Source organism: Canis lupus, chromosome X, assembly GCF_048164855.1.
Source record: "Canis lupus baileyi chromosome X, mCanLup2.hap1, whole genome shotgun sequence".
Lineage (NCBI taxonomy): Eukaryota > Metazoa > Chordata > Mammalia > Carnivora > Canidae > Canis > Canis lupus.
The window spans coordinates 28,032,953-28,058,487 of record NC_132876.1 but is presented as its reverse complement, the minus strand read 5'-3'; the positions used below and the strand labels follow the sequence as shown (position 1 = coordinate 28,058,487).

At 36.9% G+C, this 25,535-nt stretch overlaps 1 protein-coding gene across 3 annotated transcripts in view; it reads right to left on the bottom strand.

Annotated features, from left to right (window-relative positions):
- Window positions 1-25,535, bottom strand: part of TENM1 (teneurin transmembrane protein 1) — a 795,125-nt gene that overhangs the window by 234,165 nt on the left and 535,425 nt on the right. For all 3 annotated transcript variants that reach the window (XM_072816870.1, XM_072816872.1, XM_072816871.1), the window contains 4 exons: window positions 24,253-24,463; window positions 19,548-19,649; window positions 18,032-18,226; window positions 14,768-14,968 (listed from right to left, as the gene is read on the bottom strand). In XM_072816870.1, coding sequence (XP_072672971.1) covers window positions 14,768-14,968; window positions 18,032-18,226; window positions 19,548-19,649; window positions 24,253-24,463 — 709 coding nt within the window. The remainder of the gene's footprint in view (window positions 1-14,767; window positions 14,969-18,031; window positions 18,227-19,547; window positions 19,650-24,252; window positions 24,464-25,535) is intronic.

The following is a 25,535-nucleotide window of genomic DNA, read 5'->3' as shown; positions in this document are numbered from 1 at the left end:
CATCTTTAAACTTTTATCCATTCTCTGCTCCTTATGGTAGAGTTAAATCATATCTCAGGAGCTGAATTCTAGGATAGTGGTGGATCCTATTGCTTTCTACTAGAAGTCTTCAGGGACTATGTGGGTTGCTCCTCCACGAACTAATCTTTTAGAGATATATATATTTTTAGAGAGAGATGTATTAACCTAAAAGGATATTTCCTCACACATAAAAAATGTATTTATGCACCAAACCTGCTGGTACTGAAGGGTAATATGTGGGATAAATCTACAAGAAACTTTGCATCTAGCCTGGAGGCCAACGTTATAGATTTTATTTGTATAGGATTCATGAATAGGATTAGCTTCTCTTTTCTCACTATGATGCTTAAGATGGACATTGTGAAAAAGTAAGAAGTTAGTCGTTTCTTCACTATTTTAACCATTGGTATAGCTGTTCAGGAGGTTGTTTGCATTTAGATTATGGACTCACAGTGTAAAGAGGCAGAGAGGAATGAGGTGGACTGAGGGGCTTTCCCAAGGACCCTTACAATTCTTCTCTTAGGTCCCTCAAGTGAGGGACAGTTCCTATTATGTATGAATGGATTGCTGATAATTAAAATGGATATTATCTCTGTCTTTACTGTCCTGGTATCTGGTTTGACAAGAATGTCGGACAGAGAAAACCAAATAACTCTGGCCAAGTTAATGTGGTGGCCTTCCTAAATAAAAAGAAGTCACTTGGATTTTTATCAGAGTCAAGTTCTGTTTATGAAAAGCCTCTTGCTAAGTAAAAAGTCTGATTTAACATGACCTTGTGGAAAGATCTGAGGTCTGTTGTTCCACCACATAAAGAAGCCAGATTCTGGGAGTTACACAAGGTACAAATATGGACAACGAGGTCATGGCAGCTCAGATGCCAAATGATAACTTGGTGACCCTGGAGAACCTGTCACCATCCTAGTAATTCTCCTTTATATAGCACACAATTTGGTAAATAATCAACCTAAATAAAACACCTGAGGAAGATTTCATGGCCTATGAATCATCCAAGAACTACTCTGAATGACAAGGTCTAATCTTAGCCAGTTGGTTTCTTATCTCTACAGGTTTTCTGGCTGGACCCAGAGTGTTCTAACTCCTTTGATTACATAAAACCTCTTTATGCCAACCAAGTTATAGATCTATTACTTTTTAAGATATTTTATTAGATATTTTATCTGAAAGATACGCTGGTTTTCTTCTTGGGAGACTGAAAGCCTGGGCTTCACAGGCTCATGTTCTACAAGAGAAGTAGGTTATCATTAGGCATTTAACTATTCTACTATTGTCCCACACTGATATTCTTTATCATATTTTAAAGAACTCTATTAATGAGTGAGTGCTTCTCCTGTCTTAGGAAATACAGATACACACATTCTTTTATGCTTACTTATTATAGTTTTATTGTCATAAATTAGAGGTGGGTTTAGTAATGGTTACCACTGTTGTCTTATTATTGATAGGAAGGATTCTTGGTCAATTATACTAAAACCAAAATCATCATTTTTGATAGGCCTCTACCTGTAACTGATTTTGCCAACAATCCTATATGATAAGTTTACTTGTTCAGGTACCTTGGTATCTGAATATGATCAGTTTAATTTGGAAGATACATTTGGTTATATTTTGCAGTCCTACCTTAATATACTGCCATATGCTAGAGCAGTGCTGTCCAATAGAAATATAATGTGAGCTTCCAATAAAATTCACCATGAATAATTTTAAATTTTCCAGTAGTTACCCTAAATTTTTTAAAAAATGCAGGTGAAATTATTTTAAGTAAATAATAATTTGTATATTTATTTAACCCAATGTATCCAAAATATCTTTTCAACATGAAGGAAGTATAAAAACTAAGGAGATACTTAAATTCATTTTCCAGACCAAATCTTTTTTTAAAATTTTATTTATTTATTCAAGAGAGACACACAGAGAGAGAGGTAGAGACACAGGCAGAGGGAGAAGCAGCCTCGATGCTGGGAGCCTGATGTGGGACTCGATCCCGGGTCTCCAGGATCACGCCCTGGGCTGAAGGTGGCGCTAAATTGCTGAGCCACCCGGGCTGCCCATCAGACCAAATCTTGAAGAAGGTACATAGGTGAAGTATTTCAGTGCTCTTAATACAAAGAAAGGTTTTATTTCTGTTGAGCCATGCGTTTGTCTTTCTGTTGGGGGGGACACAGTGAATCAGAGAACTGATCATGCTACTCTGTTGTTTTGGTCAGGAGATAGAAAACTACAGTGAAATGTGATGTTATTTACTTGTGCACATAGCTTCTTTGTTTAAATATTTTATTTGTTTATTCATGAGAGGCACAGAGAGAGAGAGAGGCAGAGACACAGGCAGAGGGAGAAGCAGGCTTCCTAGGGGGAGCCCAATGTGGGACTCTATCCCAGGATTCCGGGATCACACCCCGAGCCAAAGGCAGACGCTCAACCACTGAGCTACCCAGGCACCCTGCCTATAGCTTCCTTAAATAAATAACACATTTCTCAGCTTCCTTTGCATCTAGGTGCAGTCATGTGGCTTTAGTTATTGGTCTATGTGATATAAATGAGTGTTTCCAGCAGTAGCTTCAATAAAGTCTTCTTAAAAGAGTGGGGACAGAAAGGCCTGAGTGGCTTAGTCAGTTAAGCATCTGACTTCAGCTCAGGCTGTGATCTTGGGGTCTTGGTATCAAGCCCCTTGTGGAGCCTTACGCTCAGTGGGGAGTCTGCTTGTCCCTCTCCTTCTGTCTCTCCCCCTGCTCATACTCTGTCTCTCTCTCAAATAAATAAATAAAATCTTTTAAAAAAAGAAATAGGGGACAAACCCTCTCCCCACTCCCTAGTCTTTCATTTTGCCTAGAACACATATGTGGTAGCTTGAACACTAGCTGCCATTGCATAGTATGAGAATAAGGGTCCTGGGGATAGTAGAGGCGTGAGTGGGAAGAAGCTTTCTTTCTGGAGTCATCACACAAGCTTCAGACTACTTACCTCTAGATTTATTTTGTGTAAGAGAAAATCACACTTATATCTTGTTTAAGCTACTCTTTTTTTTTCTCTTAAAGGAAGTATTTCCTGTCACTGAACTCTAATCTTATCTGACATACCAGGAATATAAATTTCCTTTGACTGTGATTTTATAATGAATAGCAGAACTTAAAGGGAGGGAAAAGACAGAACAACTACTTCTTAGCCAACTTTTCAGTAAAACCTCTATCCTACAGAGGAAAAAACACCATTTAGGTAGGAACAAAAGCATGCAATGGTTTGGAGTAGAGAGAATTTTCATACTCTTTTAAACTAATTCAACTTTACAGAATCTGAAAATGAATTTCTTTGAGACAGCTACTAATTTATCTTCTACTTACAAGATTTGTCTTTGAAATGTGTCTTTATAGTGAGAATTGAAATATAATGACAATAATAGCTACCATCTATTATTATAATTTAATGTCTATGATGAGAGAAACAGTATGCTAGGTGTTTCAGATGTATTATCTCATTTAACCCTTACAACTACCCTACAGAGTAAGAATTATTTCCCCATTTCACAAGAAAAGCTCAGAAAAACCAAGTAACTTAGAAGCCGAGCTCGGATTTGAGTTCATTTCTGTCTGAATCTTTCTGTCCCGAATCTCTGACAATTTTCCTAACTTTCTAACAGTCAAGGAAGAGGTACCAGGATGCTGCCCTGTATATGCTCATTGCCAATTTTCTAGCTATTCAGTTCAAGTGCTGACAATGGAAAGGTGATATCTGAATTTGAACAAGCTTCTCTGAATGATATATTGAACAAAAGGTCTAAACCTGAGATTCCGAGACTTGTCTATTAACTATGGGCCTAATTAGCTGCACGACCCCGCATAAGTCTTTCGACCTTTCTAGGCCTCAGTTTTCTCTTCTACAAGAGAGGGGGCAGAACAAGGTGATCTCTAAGATCTGATCTAGTAAAAACATTCCACGATTATGCCAGTAAGTCTGTCAACAAAGAAATGAACAAAGGAGAGACTGTTTGAAAAGAAAGTAGGCAGCAGTGTTTAGAGTGCTTTAAAAACTCATTGCCTGACATGCAGAATAAGATTTAAAAAATAAATGGACCTAGCAGAGAAGTGTGGGAAGCTCTCTTTCATTGGTCAAACTGTTTCTTCTTAACGCCACTGTTAATTTGACCACTATGATTTCAGAAATATCTTTTGAACAATACTTCTCAAAATGTTCTCCTAATGTATATTAACCAAATGATTACTTGCATGGAATGAACTCATTTCAGTTTGCTGGACTCTGATGTGTTTACTCATACTTCAGTAGAAAGAATTCTTGATTTACCTGGAACTTAAAATTTTTTCTTCATTTAAGAGTAAAAAAAGTAACTTACTAAGATATAGATTGAAATGTGAACTTAGCTGAAAAACACATTTTGCAGAGGTGTAAATTGAGACCCTGAGTGGCTGATTTGCCTAAGATTACACTGGAAGTCAGACCTCTGCCAGAACACTGGAGGATCTGCTGTATGTAGAGTTTTGGTGAGGGTCCAGAGTGGGGAACAGATTATTAGCTCAACTTTGAGCTGACACAGGATTGGAGATCAATATTTGACACCGATCTAGAAGAAAATGTGCCTTGCAAAAGACAGACTAGAAGAAAATGATCTGTCTGAGGCTTAAGTCTAAAGATACTAAGTAACAAGCTTCCTCTGAGAATTCATGATCACTAGCCAAGTTTCATGTGGGCATGGGGCCCGAATTTATACTATCTGTATGGTCAAAAAAACTGTAACTTGAGATCTTCTAATTTAAAGTTTACCTTGATTCTTCCCCATTCAGTGAAACCTTATGATAGTTGTCTTTCTCTGATTGACTTATTTCGTTCAGCATACTACCCTTCAGTTCCATCCATGTCGATGTAAATGGTAGGTATTCATCCTTTCTGATGGCTGAGTAATATTCTATTGTATATATATATACCACATCTCCTTTATCCATTCATCTGTCAAAGGACATCTTGGCTCCTTCCACAGTTTGGCTATTGTGGACATTGCTGCTATGAACGTTGGGGTATCGGTGTGCATTAAGGATGGCATGTGATGTGATAAGCACTGGGTGTTATACTGTTTGTTGGCAAACTGAATTTAAATAACAATAAAAAAGTTTATTCTGATATGTAGGAGACTGGTTCCTGACAGAAACAAACATAAATCTTCCCCAGAGGAAAACTTTCTTCACATGGGACTTACAGAGAATCTCAATATATTTGAACTCACAATAAAAAATAACAGAAACAAGAAAGCAAGCCATCGTATGCAAGAGTTGATAGAAACAACAAACCATAGACCCAGACCCATAGACCCTTGATATGCTACACTTATATGCATATAAAATAACTATATTTCATATGTTTAAAGAAAAGACAGTAACCAGAAACAGGATTAAAGAGCAAGAAATTCCCCCAAATTAATGAAAAAAACTAAGTTAAAATTTTAGAAATAAAATAATCACTGAAATTAGAAATTCAGTGGAAGGGTTAAACATCATAATAAACAGGGCTGGAGAGATATTTAGTGAGCCAGAAGACAAATTTGAAGAAATAATGACAAAGAAAAAGAAATGGAAAATAGGGAAAAGAAGTAAATGACATAGAGGCCAGAGTGGGAGGGTCTCATGGATCTTCCAAAAGGAGGTAGTAGAGAATGTGGGAACATCAAGATTTAGAGAAGTAATGATTAAACATTTTCTATGATTAATGAAAGACAAATGTTTCTCCATTCAAGAAACTCAGCAAGTCACAAGTAAGATTTTAAAAAAAACTAATCTTCAGTGATCTTTAGGACAGGACATTGGGCCACGAATTCTATTGCCAGCCACAACTCTGAAACATACAAAATAAAGTAAGTTGTCCTGGGTCTCAAAGCAAATTAGTTCCTTCAACTATCAAATGAGGAGACCACGACCTACTCTACTCACACCTTATGGCAGTATGAGAGTAATAGAAACCCTTTTGCTAGATTACTGCGAATTTGGAAGCTTAGGTACAAGTCAAGTTTTTTATAGTAGATGCAAAAGCCCATTCAGAATTTCTCGGAGCTTCAGCTAACGTGAACATGTATTGTCCTTACTCTTTAATGAGGGACTAATCTGTCCTTCCTATCCCTCTTCTCCTTCTCTCCAATTACTCAGAATATTTGGAATAGTCCTTCAGGTATTTTGCAGGCATTTTGTATCATCACAGATCAATGTGCAATCCAAGATTGGATAATGACCCCATATTGTGTCCATAACGATGAAATGAAGAAAATGAGTATGTAAGAATTTGGAGGAAAAAATTAAAGCCATCAGATAAATGCAGGATATTTATATTTTAGGAATGAAAGAATCATTCCATTTATTGGTGAGAGTAAATATATGGGATACTCTTCAGTAATTCCAATCATCTGATTTTGACATACAGAATTAGAACTTATCTTGATCCGTTCCGAATGTCCTGGCCACTGGTTTTGCACAACTGAATTCTGGCTTCCTTTAATCTCTCATGCTATGTCCACTATAAAACCTTTCTACCTCTTTCTGCCCTGTGAGAGGATGGCTAAGCATCAGGTCACGCTATAGAGGTGGGCACCCCGGTCTCTACAGGATCCCACCTACAGGACCAAATACATCTTTTAACTAGATCCTTTGCTGGGTCTGTTTTTCACTTCATGTAGATAAATAACAACTGAGAAAAAATGCCAAATAGCAAATGAACCCAGGATTCAGAATAAGAATTTGAATAAATGAGAGGAATGCATTTAAAGTGAAACAAAATTTGTCTACTGTCTTTAGATACTATTGATCTGTACAAATGCAATCCTTATTAATAACTGGACTTTAACCATAAGCGCACATCCTGACACTCATGATTACTGATATTTTCTTACCTCACAATTGCCACCTTATTTCAATATATGTCTTTGGTTTGAAAAACAATTTTCAAGCTTTAATGGCCTGGGATAGTCAGTAGAGTTAGTTCGGATTTACAGGGAGGCAGTTGCAAATTTACCTCTCTGTTCCAACTTGTCAAATTGTCAAAAGTTCCACTGGATTTTGCATTGCTGCCTGCTAATGCTGGCATTACAGGTGTGGTTTTCATTATCTCAGAACAAAATGTAAAAGATGTATCTTGAAAACATTTGATATTTGATGTGCTCTGAATCACCTGACTAGATATGCAATCTAATGGTCATTAAATGAATTCTCTTTTATAAAGATAATGGATTTTGAGTAGGAGAATATTTTGGGGCTCAATTTCTATTTTCACTTGAGACAAAAAAGGCTTAGGGGGTGACAAACTGTCTCTGAGTGGGATGTGTTGCTAGGAAATGATGATAATAGTGTGATTTTTTCCACTTCATACCTACCTCCCAAAGATATATCTGTGGATTTAGTCTTACACACTTAATTTGACTTGTAATTCTCTTAAGGATGGTCTTGGGTTGTATTCTAGTGCCATCAATGAACTTCATTTATTGATTCAATAATCTAGAGTTAATGTTTTGGTTTCACTGTAATGTTAATGGTGTAGCCACTGTATCAAGCAGGGTTTTTTTTTTTATTAAATCAATCAAATCAGAGTCACCTGAAGGTTTATTCTTTACTCTTTTAACTGAATAGAAAAAAAAGTTGCTTTACAATAAATTTGATCAGAGATGTTATACTTTGAATAGCAAGTTAATGAAGCCCATGCAGGGATTAGTCACAAGCTTTTGGTCCCTGTATGCTAAAAAGCACTATCATGTTTCAGTGACTAGCTGTCTATATTTTAGCTTTTCTTTAAGTACAGGGAATTTGTCGCATACTGCTAACATTTTTGCTAAGAGAAACATTTCTTCTGAGAGCTCAGTTACCGTTCCTAAGAAATTCAGGTGTGTGTCCAAAACCGAATGGGGAAAAAGTACCTGCACCACTAGGCTCATATCTTGTTACAGTAACTATCTCTTTTCTATTGAAAATGAAAAATTCTAATTATTCGATATACGAGTAGATGTTTCTCCTCACTGGCCTGATGAATGGCTACACACTTGTGCCTGTAGCATGTGCGCTACATTTGGAACAAAGCTTCTTTATCAAACGGCATTTATGACTCTCCTGTTACTGTAATATCTGTAGGAAAAATACAGTGTACACACTCATCATGTCAAATGGTCTGATCAATACCTGGAAATTGCAGGAAAGTGATACATTGTATGTGGTAGATATGTACGGTCAGATGAAGATCCTTTGATTATTGGCACTTTCAATAAAGGGGAAAACTCATAATGTCTTTTAAAGCTATGGTACTTGTATAATCAAGGAAAGTTTCCCTGGCAAAAATAATTATATGAGCCTCTTACAACTTCCTCTTCTAATTATCTCTTTTATTAGTATATGCATATCACCATCCATTAGGGAACACTTAAAAACATAATGAGACATTGTTATAATGAAGATATACATATATATACATACACACACGTGTGTGTGTGTACGTGTACCTTTATAAACAGAGGTAAACTCTCAAATGACATGGTCTATATATCAAAGTGTGGATGTCTTTAAAATGAAAACAAAACTATTTACAATTAATATTTTTTCACTATGAAGAATACAGAGTTAAGAGAGGTTATGGACTGTATCCATGAACCATTCATAATCAGTGTCAAAAGCTCAATGTACAGGATCAAGAATCATAGATCTCAGTGTTGGAAGGGGCCTCAAGGGCCATTTGGCTAATCTACCATCTCACAAATGGGGCAGCTGAGATTCGAAGAAGTTAAGTGAGTTACTCAAGATCATTGTGCTGTGAATACACACACACACACACACACACACACACACACCCCTTTACTGTCATCTCTCAGAATGGACAAGATGGTCACATGTCACAGGCTAACCTGTAAACAAATATCCTTATAACAAAGCCTTATGGGATCTTTGGGAACTAACCCTGCTTGGATAGGGTACATGATGATAGTACCTCATATGGTTTCTTCTGTATAGCAAATAGAATTTTCAGAAATATCTAGGGCTGAATGTTCCATCTCTCTTTAGTTGATTAATCTACTTCTAAGACACAGTATAATGAGAGAGGACCACAGTAGAGAAGAGCAAGAGTTATCCTCTCTACATGAATGCTTACCTTCTATGAATTTCGCTGTCAGTTATCTAGGAGTAACAATAGACAGGGTGGCTCAGAGGAAGTCTCATCAAGGAGAGAGGACTACAAAGCTCTGAACTCTGCTTTTATGTTCCCCCTCAAAGACTATGTGACCAGGAGAAGCCAGATTTTATGAAAGAAATAAAGTAGATGCATTTTAAAATGACAATAGCATTGGTTAGGGCTAATATTCCTCAGTATAGGTTAAATGTATTACTGAGATTTCAGGGCAAGGAGCTCCATTTTAAGGGAGCGTGATTTGACTTGTGGTATATCCAAATCTCAACCATATTATAACAAGCTTCGAATGTATTCCTCTTGAGGTTTTTTTAAAAGACTAATGAGTTAACCTTTGTGAAGTACCATGAGACTCTCAGGTGAAAGAAACCTATATCAAGTATCAATCCAGTGATGCTAACAATACTCAATGTGCCTGCAAAACAGATGAGAAATAATCAGTAAACCATTCATTGCAGTCCTCTCAGTATCGGAGCGGCACAGTTCACACGCTAACAGCTAAGCTTCATGTGCTTAGAGGAAGAAAATGATCAATGGCAAAGAGCATATCCACCTTTGAAATGACATGATCCATTATAAGAATCAGATGTTAAATTGCTTCCTGTACTGAGCACACTCAATTAAAAGTCTGCACAGTGAGATCATCTTGATGGTTAAATATGCTCTGTGGGAACAACCTTTATGGAGCTTAAAAATCACAGAAGGACTATTCCTACTGTGACACTAGAGATTTGGAAGGCATTTCCTTCCCCTATTTTTCAATTTGGTAGTTTTATTAGGAAGGCTTTTGCCAGAGAGGCTGCTGAGTTTTGGGTCATACCTACCCACCCTTTTGCTTCTTTGAGCAAGAGATGTTTCTAAGTGTTCTTTTTCTATTGGGTCCAAAATGGATGAATGTGGCTTTCATCCAGGATCTCCAGACAAAAATGTGTCATTCATGCACTTGATATTTGATGCCCTTCATCCCCTTGAACTTTCTCTTTTCTGTAAGCTCATATATTCACTGGACTCCCAGCTCCTGTCTAACTCTTCCATCTTCCTTTGGCAGGGGTGAAGATGGAGGGCTGAAAACAATGCCAGACATGGAATGAAATCAAACAGAACTGGTTTCTATTTACAGGTTTGTAACTAGCCAAGCCTTTGGTCTTGGACTAGTTACTTAACCTCTCTGGCCCTCAGGTTCCTCATGTTTCAAAAACTTGAAACATATTCATGGTTGTTGTTTTCTAGTTTTCTTTATTTAAGTAATCTCTCCATCCCATGTGTGGCTCGAACTCACAACCCTGAGGTCAAGAGTCGCATGGTCTTCCCACTGAACTAGCCAGGTGTCCCCATTATTCATTGTTTACCACTTGTCTCACCCTGCCAGACTGCAAGATCCAGTAGTGCAGGAATCTCTGTTCTCCTCACTGAGGAATCTCAAGATCCTAGCACACAACACATAGTAGTTGCTTGATGAAAATTTGTTTAATAGATAAATAATTAATTTCTCCATTAATGGTGTTGCCATTCATCCAGTCTCCCACTGCAGACATCACAGAGTCAGTGAAAATTCCTGCCCCCTCCCTTACACATTTCCGGTAACCAAGTCCTTTTCCTAGCTTCTCTCATATCCATCCTTTTGTCTCCATCTGTGCTTAAATTCTCTTATATCAGGTTTTCATCATTTTTTACTATATTCTCCAATACAAATATGGTTGGGGTGCCTGGGTAGCTAGGTGGGTTAAGCATCTGCCTTCGGCCTCAGGTCATGATCTTGCAGTCCTGCAAATGAGTCCTGCGTCAGGCTCTCTGCTCAGCAAGGAGTCTGCTTCTCCCTCTCTCCCCCTATTCTTTTCCCCCACTGGTTCCCTCTCTCTCTGAAATAAATAAATAAATAAATAAATAAATAAATAAATAAATAGTAGATAAATAAATAAAATCTCAAAAAAATACAAAATACATGGTCATGATATTAACCTCCCTAAACCCCTTCAATGCCTTTGCCATTGTCCTCAGGACCAAGTCCAAACTCCTAGGTGTGGCCCCTTCCTGGTACGCAAAGTCTTTTGCGACCACTTCCTAGACCTTGAAGTAACATAAAATACACCTTGCACATTGCATCTCACTTAAGGAGAGACATTTTGAGTCTTTGTTCACGATTGTCTCCTAACTGTGGATATGTTTCATCACCTCACATGCTGACAGGGACATAGTAGGGACTCAATAACTGTTTGGCAAATGAGCAATTAAGATGAGGAGATTAGAGCACTGTGGTAACTTTCACCTCTGGGCACACCATTTAACCTCTTTGTGCCTCTGAGTATTAGAATCCTTAGTGATGCTGGGCAGAGGGACTAGAGACCACCACATCTCTGAACCATTGAAGCAGGTATCTCTGCACTCTCTTCCACACCTAGTCTTCTATGGGACTATCACTTGTCCTCATCATTTGATTCATTTGGGTGGGTAAGGGTGATTTGAGGTGAGGGAAGAGTAGGGTAGGGTTTAGGGTACTTCATCTGGAAGTGAGGAGGGGCGAGTGTAGAGGCACAATTGTAATTAGCCTTTTCTTCCCCTTCTGAGTGATTTCTGCTGACAGGATTGGTGCATGTCTTTGTGTATTAGGTGGAAGGGGTGGGCTGAGGAAAGAGAAACTCTCTGCACAATGAATTTCATGTTGATTTGTGGGAAATACAAATATTTGAATTTGTACAACTGGTGACTAGTATACTGCCAAAGGTTTTGGCCTATTCTGAGGCATCAGGAAGGACACATAGGGATGTGAGTGGCCTTAGGGAGAAATCATATGATACAGAATCACTATTCAATCAAGAAATGTTTATTAGGTCATATAAACAGGTAAGTTTTTGAGTAAATGTTAAGAAACTTCTCATGTTAAAGATATCACCACGAGATATTGGTGTTCTCTAGGGTCTTGACTTTCTTCATTCTCATTTTCTGCACTCTTCTTGGACCATAATGTGCATTCCTAAGATCTGAACTATATCCCAAATATGTGTGTCCAGTTCAGGATTCTCCCATAAGCTCCATTCTTGACTATCAATCCCTCACTGGGCACAGCCACCTGGATCTTTTGCAGACACCTCTAACTCAGCATATCCACAGCTGACCTCACCAAATCCAGTCTCTCTGCCCACACCCATTTTTCTGCCTGGGCTTTTTTGGTCTCAGTTGGTGATGCTTTCTTTCACCTAGCCACCCAGGATAGTTATCCCTGGCTCCTCTCTGCCCCTCATCTGCTATGGTAACTCCCTCTTTGTCTGTTTCCACCTTGCTATTTTCATGGCGGCAATTTTAGCTAGGCCCTCTCTAACACTTCACTCCTGGTCTACTCTAATAATCACACTGCACTTGTCCCTTACGTCCCCACATCATGCATCTCCAATACATCCTCTCACTTGCTGTCAGAGTGGTCGATCCAACATGCGGCTTACTATAAACCACTCAGTGGCTTCCTATTGTGTCAAGGGGAAATGCAAATCCTTTAGCATGGTGTGTAAAGAAAACTGCCTGCGTTCTAGCTCCTGCCCATGTCTCCTCTGGACTCCTAGGCTGCACCTATACCCAATGACAACTATGTCATTTGAATTCACATCTTTATTTCTTGAAGTTAGTGCTTCTGCCTGAAATGTTCTTTCCCCTCTTGTCCACATGATAAACATGTAATCATCTTTCTAATGTTGATTCAAGTGTTGACTTCTTCAAAGTCTTGCCTGACTACAGGGCCTCTTCTCATAGAAATATCCGATGGCTCCCTCTTTGTGTTCTGCGGCACCTGACTCTGCACATAGTCCTATGATAAGATTTTTTTTTTTATATGGTGAATTAGGTGATGGACTCCTAGAGAAGGGGATAGTATAGTACAGTACAATGGTTGAATGTATGGAATGTGAAACCAGAACACCCTAGTCCAGATTTAGACTCTGATACTTATTATCTGGCTGACTTTGAACAGGTTATTTAACGTCTATGTGCTTCAGCTGCCTCATTTGCAAAGTGGACACAATTATAGGACTTATCTCACAGGGCTGTTGTAAAGACCAAAAAAATACATGTATAACACTTAGAATAGTGCTTATTACATAATAATTATGTGTGTGCTTTAATAATAATACAAATGTAAATATTCTTATTTTAAACTTGAAGCTCTGGATATACTGTATCTAACACATGAAAGGATGTTCAATAACATTTAGCAAGTAAATCAGTAACCAAGTTAGAGTCATCCAATACAGTCCCATCATACCCAGCTACCTTCTTTCTCTAACCATTTTCTAGCTTGTTCTATGTATCTCTTCCACTAGACTATAAGGTTCTTTTGTGCAAGAGCCACAGCCATCTTGTCTGCCGCTGTATCTCCAGCACCAAGCACCATGCCAAGCACATGGTAGGTACACATATATTTGCTCAGTAAATAAACGAATAATTTTTAAGGTTTGCATTTTAGTTACTATTACACTGTCTTTATCATTTTATCCATTTCTGAAACTGTAAAATGCAATCCTCTCTCCCATATTATTTCTACGTGAGGCAACAAAATTTTGTACAGTAAAGTATTATGTTAGAATTAATGCTCTTAACAGAGGGATATTCTTGTTTCTTTACAGCACAGAACTGCTGATTTTTTTGGTTCATAAACTAATTCAGTGGTACAGGAAGTCTCAGAGAGCTTCTAATCTTTTCTGTTTAGCACATGGCATTTTATATCCTCAACAAAATTCATAGGCAGAGGTTCTGTAGGAGTTATTATTTATTAATTCTACTCATTTCATGAGCACATGGCCTGAGGATAAGAAAAAAAAGTATAAAGAATGACCCGTTATTTTTAGTTTAGATGGAAAAACAAGTCATGCACACAAATACCTATATCATGATGCCATTTTTACTCTCTAGCAATGAGTACAGTATGATTTCAGAGGATCCTCTTGATGTGATCAGGAGAGGTTTTAGAGAATAGCTAAAACTGTAGTTGATCTTAGTGGAAGGATTGGATTTTCATAGGTGGAAAGGTACCAGCATTCCATGCTGAGGAAAGGGCATAGAGAAAAGTGTGAACATGTGATATCCTGGGAGTGAGCAAAGCATATTAGAGTCCTTTCACAGAAGCAGGGATTTATGCAGGAAGTGGAAGCAGAAGACAGGCTGGAGATAGAGCTTTGGAACAGTTTGTGGTGGGCTTTTTAATAACAGAGTAGGATATCTGAAGCTTATCTCTAGACAGTGTAGATCTATAGCTAATTTTAAGGTAGGGAATAGGAAAAGGAAAGCCAAGTTGTGGGAATAGCAATTGGGCGGCAATATGGCAACGTATAAACAGAGTTCCCAAGCTAAGTTCCATTTTTTAAGTGATGGAACACCCAGTGGAAATACTCAGCAGATGACTGACAATGAAAGATAATTCGAGTTTAGGGGAGATACATATTTGAAATAACCTGTATAGAAATGACTGCAGGAAGTCCCTTTTAACCCATGAAGACATACAAATCAGACTTTGAGGAGTACTACCTGAAGGCAAAGACCAGTGAGAATTTGGGAGTGGAGGAAGGGAGAGAAAGAAGTAACTCCAGTGTACCTGTTGAACAGTCAGATCCTGTCCACTTGGGATCACAGCTGCACACTCCAGCGTCCAGAAGAAAAGTCCCGTGTCCTGAGCACTGCTCTTGACATATAGGAAGTGGGGTTTCACAGTTGACTCCTCCCCAGCCAGTAGAGCAATGACATTCTCCTTTTACACAGATGCCATGGTTGGAACACATTGGGTCTAAGCAGTCCTCTGAAGGCCCAAAAAGGAGAAAAAGGTTAAAAGTGAACAGATGTGGCCTGCATACCTTAGGATAATGAAACTGAGACAGGCACACTGATTTCCTAATATGTCATGAATACTGTTTTAATCAGGTAATAAAATGTCTCATTCAAAGGCTGTATTCAAATCAGAAGATTATTAACACTTAAAAATATGGTAGAGTGTCATAAAGGTTGCATCCTAAAATTAGAAGACTAAGGAAACCACATATATGTTGTATAATATTGTGAGCAGTGTGTAGTCTCCCACACATATGGGTAGGTGCACCAGTGTGGGCCTTTGATAGGAATTCCTCAGCTTTGTGAAAAAACCCAAGAATTTTTGGGAAGTCATTCCTTATCTTTTTTGAAATTGGAATCAGCTCTGAGAAATGGCTTTCACTTGATGTGACTAGAGAAGAAGATATACTTAGTAAACATATACAAAAAATAAAACAAATAAATGAATATATAAAATACACAAATATACTACATATATAAAATGTCTAGGATATAAAAATATTTATATATAAATATATAAAATATTAAAATGCACATATCTTTTTTTTAAGCTTAGATTATTAGGTATTAGGTGAGCTGATTACTGTTGCATGAAATCATACAATATAATGAATCTATTATAATCTTTCATTAATTTCTTAGGAGCACTGAAAATACAACATTTGTAAACCTAATTTTAAAAATTATTAAAGTTTTTTTTTCCATGCCTTCTTCCATCAGGATGCTGTGATATAGTTGTCAATGTTTTAGAATATCACAGATGCAATTCTATTTGTTTCTGATTCTGTGAGTTTGGAAATTTTTGGACACATTCTAACAAAGGTATAAACTCTTAAGAGTAGATCTCTGTGTTTGCTTTGAGGAAAACTGTTTTGTGCTTTTAACTGAATGACCATTCCAGGGGAAAAGGTTGATTTCCAAACTTCTACCTTCCCAATACAAGTAAGATGAGACTAAAATAACTCCCCATTATGAGGATGTATGTTTTGAATTACTTTTCCAGCAATGGAATCAGACTGATAAAACCTGCCTTCATTTGCAAGACCAGTCTGGTCTTGGGTGTGGCCTATGGTCATGGAACATAGTAAGGCTAACTAAGCATTATTATAATTAGTGTTATTGTCATTATAATTAACCTCAAATCTCAAGGTCATTAGCACAAGGCTTTACTACTGAGCTAATCAGCAAATAAATACTAAAAGGTACACCTAATTTTATTTCATTCATTATTTGGAGCGAGAGGGAAAGTCTAAAATATTGTTTTAGAAGGAGGCCATTTTGTTATATTAAAACACAGCAACTACTTTAACAAATAAAATGTTTAATTGAGTATAGTTTATTTTATTAAAAGGCCACCTTCAATGAGTAGGTAAGTCACTTAAGTCAGAAGCACGAGGTCATATGGCTGAATGGGCCAGCAGGCAGCATACATGAATGCGATGAACTGGATATAAGAATCCGGTGTGTTCCGAGTGAACTGAGACGAGTATCCAGTTTAATAGAAACTGCTGTTTCTTGGTCCCAGGTAATTGTCACCATGTAGGAACATGGGCCCAGGGTTATCAGATTTTCCAGTTGTTCCAGAGATCAGAAAGAGAGAGAGGTTTTTATAGGACACTTCTCTATTTTTAAATTTGGCAAATAGATCACATTAAAACAACAACAACAACAAAAATACTACCACCATCACCACTGTGTGAACCAGAAAAAAACCCATCCATAAGCCCAGTTCAGCCTGTGAGTTTCTGGTCTGTAGTGTTTGACTGAAAATATTTTTTTTTCTGTTGTATTTGACAAGTTCATACTGTTAAATATGGTGAGCATTCTTCCTTGCTATCTTGGTTATTCTACAAATTTTCTTAGCGATCCCTAAAAGGGAAATGTAAGCTAAGCTATTTCTTCAACTGCTCCCAAGTTTTAATTAGAAGGGTCCAAATTAATTAGGTTAAACATTTTCATGGCGAACTATGGGTATTGTGAGAGATACCATGTTCTGGTGAACATGCATATGTCCACATCACATCAGAATTTATAGCTTAAATATGATGATTGTGGTTGGATGACCATAAAAACAATTTCCAGAGGTACTCTGGTGCCCTGTCTAGGCCCAATGCCATTCATTGGAACAGATATAATCTTCACACCCAAATTCTACTATTGCTAACTGGAGGTGGAAAGCTAAACTCTTGGAGCAGAATGAGATTAAACCCTTTAAAATGCTGTGTAATAGTCTTAATGAGCCATCTTTAAAAGGCAATTATAGTGCATTTTCAGCAGCCTCTTTCCTGAACAACGGTTGTGATGAGACCATCTCCCATGGTAATGGTTTAATATTATTTCTAAAATCAGTCTTATTTGAGGGATGTGGCATGAAAAAGATCTGATTACTAGTAAAGTTATTTTTCAATGTGTCTCTTTAAATGATAAAACTATTGCCATTTCAAACTACATTTGTGCGTGTGTGCGTAAAGGTTCCTTTGGGGTGAATTGTAATATAAAGGCACTGCCTTGAAACTCATTAGTAGTAACTTGGCTTCCTTAGGCACGGAGGTCAAGTTTCAGCATGAGGTATGTAAAAATAAATAATATAAAGCAATGATAATAATAGTAATTACAAATCGCTCCCAAAGAAAATATTCAGCAAAATGGTTCCAAATGTGCATATATTATTTTTTTTATCATGTCCTTTAAAGATGTAGCCTAATGTACTATGTAATAACGGAAGCACATGAATTAACACCTAATATCATCAACATGGAAATGCTCAAGTTATATAAGTTAAAAATAGAGGGGAAAATGCCATTTTTCCTTAGCACTCTGCAAGTGTCACAGATACAGCCTCGTGTTAATATTAGAGACTGTCAGAAGAGACATGAACTCCCCCGACTCCAGCCCTTTGCTCCACGTACTAAAGACATATTGAACATTTACAGCTTGCAAAGACGACTTGCATCTCTACTAGAAGCACAGAATGACACTTGGACAGTTCGGTGAGAGAAAAGCCTGAAGCAATAGATGAAAATGGGGCTCTGACCTTCCTCGCATATTTCTCCTTTGTATCCTGGCACACAGATGCAGACTCCCATGATGCAGGTGCCGTGACCGAAGCATGTTGGGTCAATGCATTGCTCTTCTGGAACGTCGCACTCTGGCCCCTTCCAGCCATTTCGGCAGACACAGTGTCCTTTCTCGTATTCTCCATTCCCGCCACATAGCACAGGGCACGAATCTGAAGGTTGGCAAATGAACTTGTAGTGTTCTCAGAATGCTTTTAAAATCTCCAAAGGGGCATTACTCTATTGATTCTTGTATAATATTTCAGGCAAAAATTTGTACTATTTCTGTCTTAGCCTTTATTAAATAAACACATATTTGTGATTACAGACAGAATTTTCCTCTTTTATGGGAGTGGGGTAAGGATAAGATATAAAAGTATCCTGAGTGGAAAAATTATGTCAAGTATTTGTTTTTGATCCCACCATACTCTTAAATAGCTATTATTATTATTATTATTATTATTATTATTATTATTTCAAGCTAGGGTTTTTTTTTCCTCTTATGGCTTTTCTACCTCAAACAGATGTATGTTACTTTTAGAAAGAAAAACCTGAAAAATGTAAAAACTGACAAATAGGGGAGTTATTCATATTATAAAACGTTATCTTTAAAAAGCTGTACATTTAAAAAGATTTATGCTGGGCAGATGTCTATTCCCATGACACTTCATGCAGATCTTTATTAGAATACTTACTCTGCATTGTCATTGTTCGCTCCCTATTAAAACTATGGGCTCCTTGAGGGCAGGACCTGTATCTTCTGTCCTATTCAATTTATAATACCAGCCACCATCTTTACTCCTAATCCCTACATTTGCCAGATTTATCATGCTCCTGGGAAGCCAGCAATTGCCACAGAATTGTAAACTGAGCAGAATTTAATCTAAGGAAACTGAGTGGCTGGGAAACCTGAGATTAAAGCATTAGCAGACTGAGAACTCTAAGAATATATTGAAAATGAGTAGAAAGCACCTCTAAGGTAATAACTGTAAGCCTATGGGGAAACACGGTGTGATTTACCCAAAGCTTTTCAAGAATTAAACTATGGGCAAATCTAGGAAACAGTAAAGTTTGCCAAGCTTAACTTCTGACTTGCCAGTCTACTTTCTAAGGCTACTTACCCATTCTGTGATTACCTATCCTTTCCAGTCTATATGGGTATGTATAGCAGTTACAGATTATCTAGGTACAAATTCCACCCTATTTCATCTCTCTGAGGTTGTTTCTTTGCCCACTAAACTGGTATAACAGTAGATCTACTTCATTGGGTTATCACAGTAAGTATGAATCAGAAGAGGTAACAAAGTGTTTAGAACAGTGTCTGGCAGAATAAGTGTTCAACTTTTGGTTACGGTGGTGGTGGTGGTGGGGTGGATGCTGCTGCTGTTGCTGTCACTTCTACTGCCACTTGTCCTCCTCCTATTGCTACTGATCCTGAGTTCTCAAATTAACATGTATTTCCCTACACCAATTGGAGTAAGAGAGCAACATTACCTCTCGCACAGTCAGGCCCAAGGAATCCTGGAAAACAATGACAATGGCCAGAGATACACTCTCCATTTCCATTGCAATTGGTTGAACAGTCATCCATTATTTCTAGTAAAAGAGAGAAAAAGAAAAACAAATGAGCAAACTTCCAGGCTGTAGAGTCCTTAATTTTTTTTTAATTGCAATACTCTGGGCTTGTAACAATATTGCCCTCTGCTTTCTTGGAGCACTTACTGTTTAAAATCAGATGCCAAAGATTTTTGTAAGATCTCACATTCAGCACCAAATTATTAAAAGGGCCCTGGATTTGCTGAATTGGCTATTCAAGAGTGAAACTAAAAACCAATCTCATCTCTAAAGTGCATAAAGGGTCTAGATGAATTGTATTCTTATGAAATGTTCATGACAAAGCTTAAAATGTCCTAAGATTATAGGACATTTCTCAAAAGCAAAATGGGCTTAAAAATGCAACCCAAAAGACTAAATCTACTGTTTACTTTTTAAAATTTAGGTTGTAGCAAATAAAAAATTTCTTTTCTAGCATCTTAAAATGTGTAATCTACTACCTTGACAGCTTAAATATGATAATCAGTATTTCATTTTCATTAATAAGTGACAATGGAAGGCTTTTAAAGTAAGTGTTCATATTAAATTCACCACCACTAAAAGCATTAGAACCTAAGTATTTTGTTGAGAAATGCTTTCTTGACTGTAAATGCTTATCAGTTCTCTGCCACTAATTTCCCTTCAATCCATTCTTAGAGAAGAATAGGTTTCAGGGGAATTGAGAAGGCTTTGAAGGTGCCCATAGGTAGTTCTAGTGACATAAAGATGTGCAGTGCGACAGAACTTTGATAAGTCTTGTGGTAAGTAACTTGGCTGAAGAGGTATGAAGTTATACAAAAGTCAGACTCTGACAATGAAAAAAATTATTTCTAGTTTAAAATTGTATTTGAGTATAATAAAATCAAATTCCAAGTCCATGAACTATTATGGTATGTGTGCTTTCTTCTTTCAGTTTTTTTTTTTTTTTTAATCGTCTTCTCATTACTCTTTCTGGAAGTTTTCTATACTTAGCATTCTTGGATTCAGAGTTTTATGTTCTGGCCCATTTAACTCATACTTCTCGTATGTACCAGTTTTTCCTTTTCAATCCAAATTATCTACTTCATCTAGTTTCACTTGCATAAGCTATTTCCAATTAGAAGGAGATATTCTAGGAAGTGGTCTTGGCATCTTCCACTCAACTATGAGAATTTATAATGAAGGTCGAGAAATAGCATTTCTTCAAATGTGGCCTTTTGACCACCTGTATCAGGAGGATCACCTGAGGCACTTAAAATGCAGATATCTAGGCTTCTTTCCAGATCTACTGAATCTGAAGAATGCAGCTCAGTGATCCACATCCTAAAAAGAACCACCTGTGACCCTGCAGATGCTCACCACATTGAAGCATTGAGGACCAATGTTTCCAATAGTAAACCTCCATAGTTAGACAACTTCTGATCTAGATTTGGAGTTCAGCCTTGGGTAGAATAAAAGTGAGAGGAAGAAAAATGGTATCTAGTTTATTCAGGGAATTCTTAGAAAGCTGAGAATAAATCCAGTCACTGTGTGGATAGCCACCCTATTATCACTCAGAGAAGATTCTTTTTCTCACCCCTGTGTGAATACATCAGATAGCTTTTTGCAGGTTTACGGTAAGTTATTCTCTGATTCCTGTGTTAGAAAACTGAACTGGGTAAGAAATTTATACATGGCATTTGCTGAACTACAACTGGTCTGGCAGAAATGGAGCATTTGACAAAGAGCTACCCATTTTTAACTTATTAAAACATTAGTTATTTTCATAAAATAATTTATTTAAAAGATCATTATGAAGAGGCACAGAGAGTTATTCCCATTCAAAGATGGAACAATCATTTCTTTATTTTCTATTTAATCTATCTTTCTTGTACTAAGCAACAGTGGCAGTTCTTAGATCTACATTTGGATTTCCCCTGCTTGTGAATAAGAGGCCATGGAGGAAGCTTTCAAAGGTAAACATAGTTGAATTTAATTTCACACCAGCTCCTATTGACAACTTTATGGAAGCAGCCTTGTGGGAATGTAGCCATTGTAGAGAAATGTTTAATAAAGTTTGTTATCAAAATAAATAAAAATCCCTACATCTTATTGACTTATCTAAGATCTGTCCCTGGGCCCCCACTGCCACACAGAGCTTAACACCAGCAACGCAAATGACAAGGGAAGGCAATATAGGGAGGTTCTGGAAGCTGCTCCCTCTACCAGGTATGACAGAAACACTGGGACAGCCTAGGGAATCTAGGAGGAGGATGGCTATAGCCTAGGGAATCTAGGAGGAGGATTACATAAGTAACCAGTCATAAAAAAGAATGTGTTTGTCTATTTTGGTTGGCCTCCATGAAATTTGGCCTTCTATCTTTTTAATCTTACTTCAGAATCACTTCCTTGATCATTAGAGTTGAGAAGGATTTTAAAGTTCTCTTCATAAAACTCTGTTCTTATTCTAGAGTCTAAAGCCCTTCGGTATCTGCATCTGCACTGATGATGGGTTTTGCTTCTGGCAGGTTTTCTTATGGGAGAAACTAAAGGTAATGATTAGTCTGATGGAATAATTTCAGTATAAAGGGCATGGGCTTTGGAATCAGACATACTGGGTGTCTCAAACCTCAATTTTGCCACTTGCTGGCTGTGAGAGTCTATCAGATTATTTACTCATTCCAAGCTTCCATTTCCTTATTTATTAAATAAATATCACAACACCTGTGCTATCAGGGTTGTGATGAGAATCTAACAATATAACTGAATGTAAAGCATCTGGTACAGTGCTTGGGGCAGAATGGCACTCCATAAATGGTATATATTCTCATGTTACAGAGCAAGTTGGCTGAGATTAGGGGATATTGACAACTCTGTCTATATTACTGGAAAATAATATATATTAATACGTCAGTGGTTAGCCTATATTAGTCATTCAATAAATGTTGGTTGTTAATACGGTCTTGATCCTTATTAGCAGTGGACTAAATATAGTTAATATCAATCAACTGCTTCTTACATTATCATGAAAGAGAGAATGAGCAGCATTTAGCGTAAATTCATACAAAGCTTAAACTGTTTAATCAAATATATTAGCTTCTTTTTACTATAATTAAGATAAATTATAAAAACATAAACAAATAATGGGGAGAATTTAGAGTAAATAATTTAATACCTTTGATTTTTTTCAGAAATTTACTTGGATTCTTTTTAAGTGGAAATTGCAGGATAAGTGTGTCTATTGCTTCAAGAAAAGTAAACAAACAAACAAACAAACCAAACCTGACTAGCATTAAGGAAAAAGCAAATACTTTGTTGCATATGAAACTGACAGCTTGATATCTGGATAATAGGTATTCTTTCTCAAAGGTTAGCTTCTTTTTGGGAGGAAGTAAGGGAGGGAAAAAACTTCAAGCATGTTTCTGGGTCTATTGATTTTTGAAAGGTTAATAGTTGGGTAAGTGTTTTAACTTCAGCTCAGTGGTAAGGATAACAGGAGGGAGAAAATCTTCACAAATATTTTAGGTCTTCTAACTGCTGGATTTCTTAGGAGAAACTCAACCTCTCATAACTCATTGGCATTTGCATTATCAAAATTGGGACTTGACAGAAAAATATCATGAAAGGTACATCTGAGAAATCTGCTCCATTGAGTCTATGAGTGTTGCAAAACAGTGTCATGGCTTAAAATATTTTTTTCTAGTTTAACAAATATGTTGTCTTTTGAAGATGTAAAATCAGTGCAGTTTTTCTCTAGGGGAAAAAATCATCAGTGCATTTTTATAGCCTCTCTGATTACTTTAGAGGGAAGTTTTTGATAATCTTAATGGCTGGAATACCATTTTCTACTGACTCAAGGTCTTTGGCATCAAGTAAAAATAGAACATAATTGTTATAAAGAGCAGATGGTATATCTATTAACAGTCAACACATCTTCCTAAACATATGGTTGAACAGGTTAACTAAAGGATAAGGTGGTGAGAGTTGTATAGAAAACTGACAGCTGTAAAGTATTTTCCTTTCTTTTAAAAGACATGTGTTTTAGGAAAATTCACACAATAAAAATACTGAGTCTATGAGATGTTTCCCTTCAAGGCTAACAAATTCTAAAAAAAAAAAAAAAAAAAAAAAGATTTTGAGTGACCCAAGTTATTGTCCTTAAGACTCTGGTCTAAATACTCTTAGGTTGTATTTTGAAGCCTTAATGGTTCTAGAATCAGCTGTTCAAAAGAAGAACTGGACTGATGCTAGTTCTTCCATTTTAAAAGGTATTTATTTGCCTTTTCTTTTCTAATAGCTCTTGAATTAATTGAGATTATTCTGCTTATTCCCTATTTCATTGAAGTTGTTGATCTATGCAGCCTTGGTAATGTTATTATCCAGGTAATTATTCCCGTTGAAAACATAAAAATGGTACAAGGCAAATATCCTACAATAGCAGCAAATAATGGAGCATTTAAAGAATCTTAATCAGCATTTAAACAACACTAATGACAACAATAATATAAGCCTTTCTCATAGTGACCTATCTTGAATAAGGACTTTAAGGCAGAATGAGCAATGAGTTTAAACAACATCTGTATCACTTTAATCACTGTTCTCTTTCTAGAACCATACTGTTAATTCAAAATAATAGTCGACAGCTTACCAATTGCTGTAGTTAACACGAAAACTTGCTCCATCTTTTTTCCATCATTGTAAAATGCCAGATACCAAGGCCCTTGGTCCATATACTCTATGAAACCTGTCTCCTGCAGTGAGGTTAAGATCAGGTTCCGAGGGGAGTGCTGGGTATCATCAGAGCCCTTGGAGTCCTGCTTCACCAGTTGTTTTCCATCCATCAATTTTACAAAATCAAACTGGAACAAATACACATACAAATATGAGCTACTTACTTTTACTTCTAGACTAAGGAAAAACTTTAACTTCAATTGCCCTATTTCATACTTCATACTTCTTTCAGGTAGGCAAAATGAAAAAAGAAGTTATTTGTTCTTAAGTATACTTAAACACAAAAGTATATTATTAATTCTGAAGAAAAGCCCCACTATATAAGTGCCATAAACCTTTCAGTTTGGAGTATTCAAAATAATGGTCTAAAAATAAATAAAACAAGAAATAGAAAAAAATCTTATTTAGTATTTGGCAAGAGAATCTTGATATTTACTAAAGTATCAAATAAAACATATTCAAAACTACACATTCTCCTCAAAAATATGATCATGATCTTCTCTACAAATACAAGAGTTTTGCAGTTTTTAAAACAAATAGTAAAAAATTTGAGAATATTCATAATAATTTACTACATTTTTGGTAGCATATTTAAAAATCTAAAGGACCCCCTCCTTTTTTCCCCTAATCAGTGGACAAGCACATGGTACACTTTTCCCTTGGCATTTTTTTAAGTCACATTTGAATGGCATTCTAACTCCCAGCTTACTCCCTTCCAGAAGGTAAGGTTTGGACTACAGTCGTATCTGTTGAAAAAAAAGCAATCCCCTGATAGTTATGATCCTTATGCTACTTCTTAGATGGAGTAGGGCCCCAAATGGGTTCATGTAAGGAAGAGATAAGGAAAAAAATGAGAGAAATCAGGTGGCTAATATTTATGAAGGGCTTTGTAAATCATAGAGGTTTTACATATTTGAGTTATTATTAACAATAACAAGAAAAAATTTCTACCTGTAAGATAAAACCTGCCTTTTGGGCTCATTTCCCTAATAGATTTGCATTCTTCATTGGGACAAGGATTCAAGGCCATATGGAGCCAGCTAAGGTGGTGTGGGCCCAAAAGCTAAGTAAGATGAGGGTGTGGGGAAAGCTCACAATTATCCTATTCCAGGAAATATAATTCAAGTTTCAAGAATATTTTCTTAAACTTTCTTTTCTGAATCTGCTCTGCTAAATGCTATTGCTTATTTTTCAATGTCA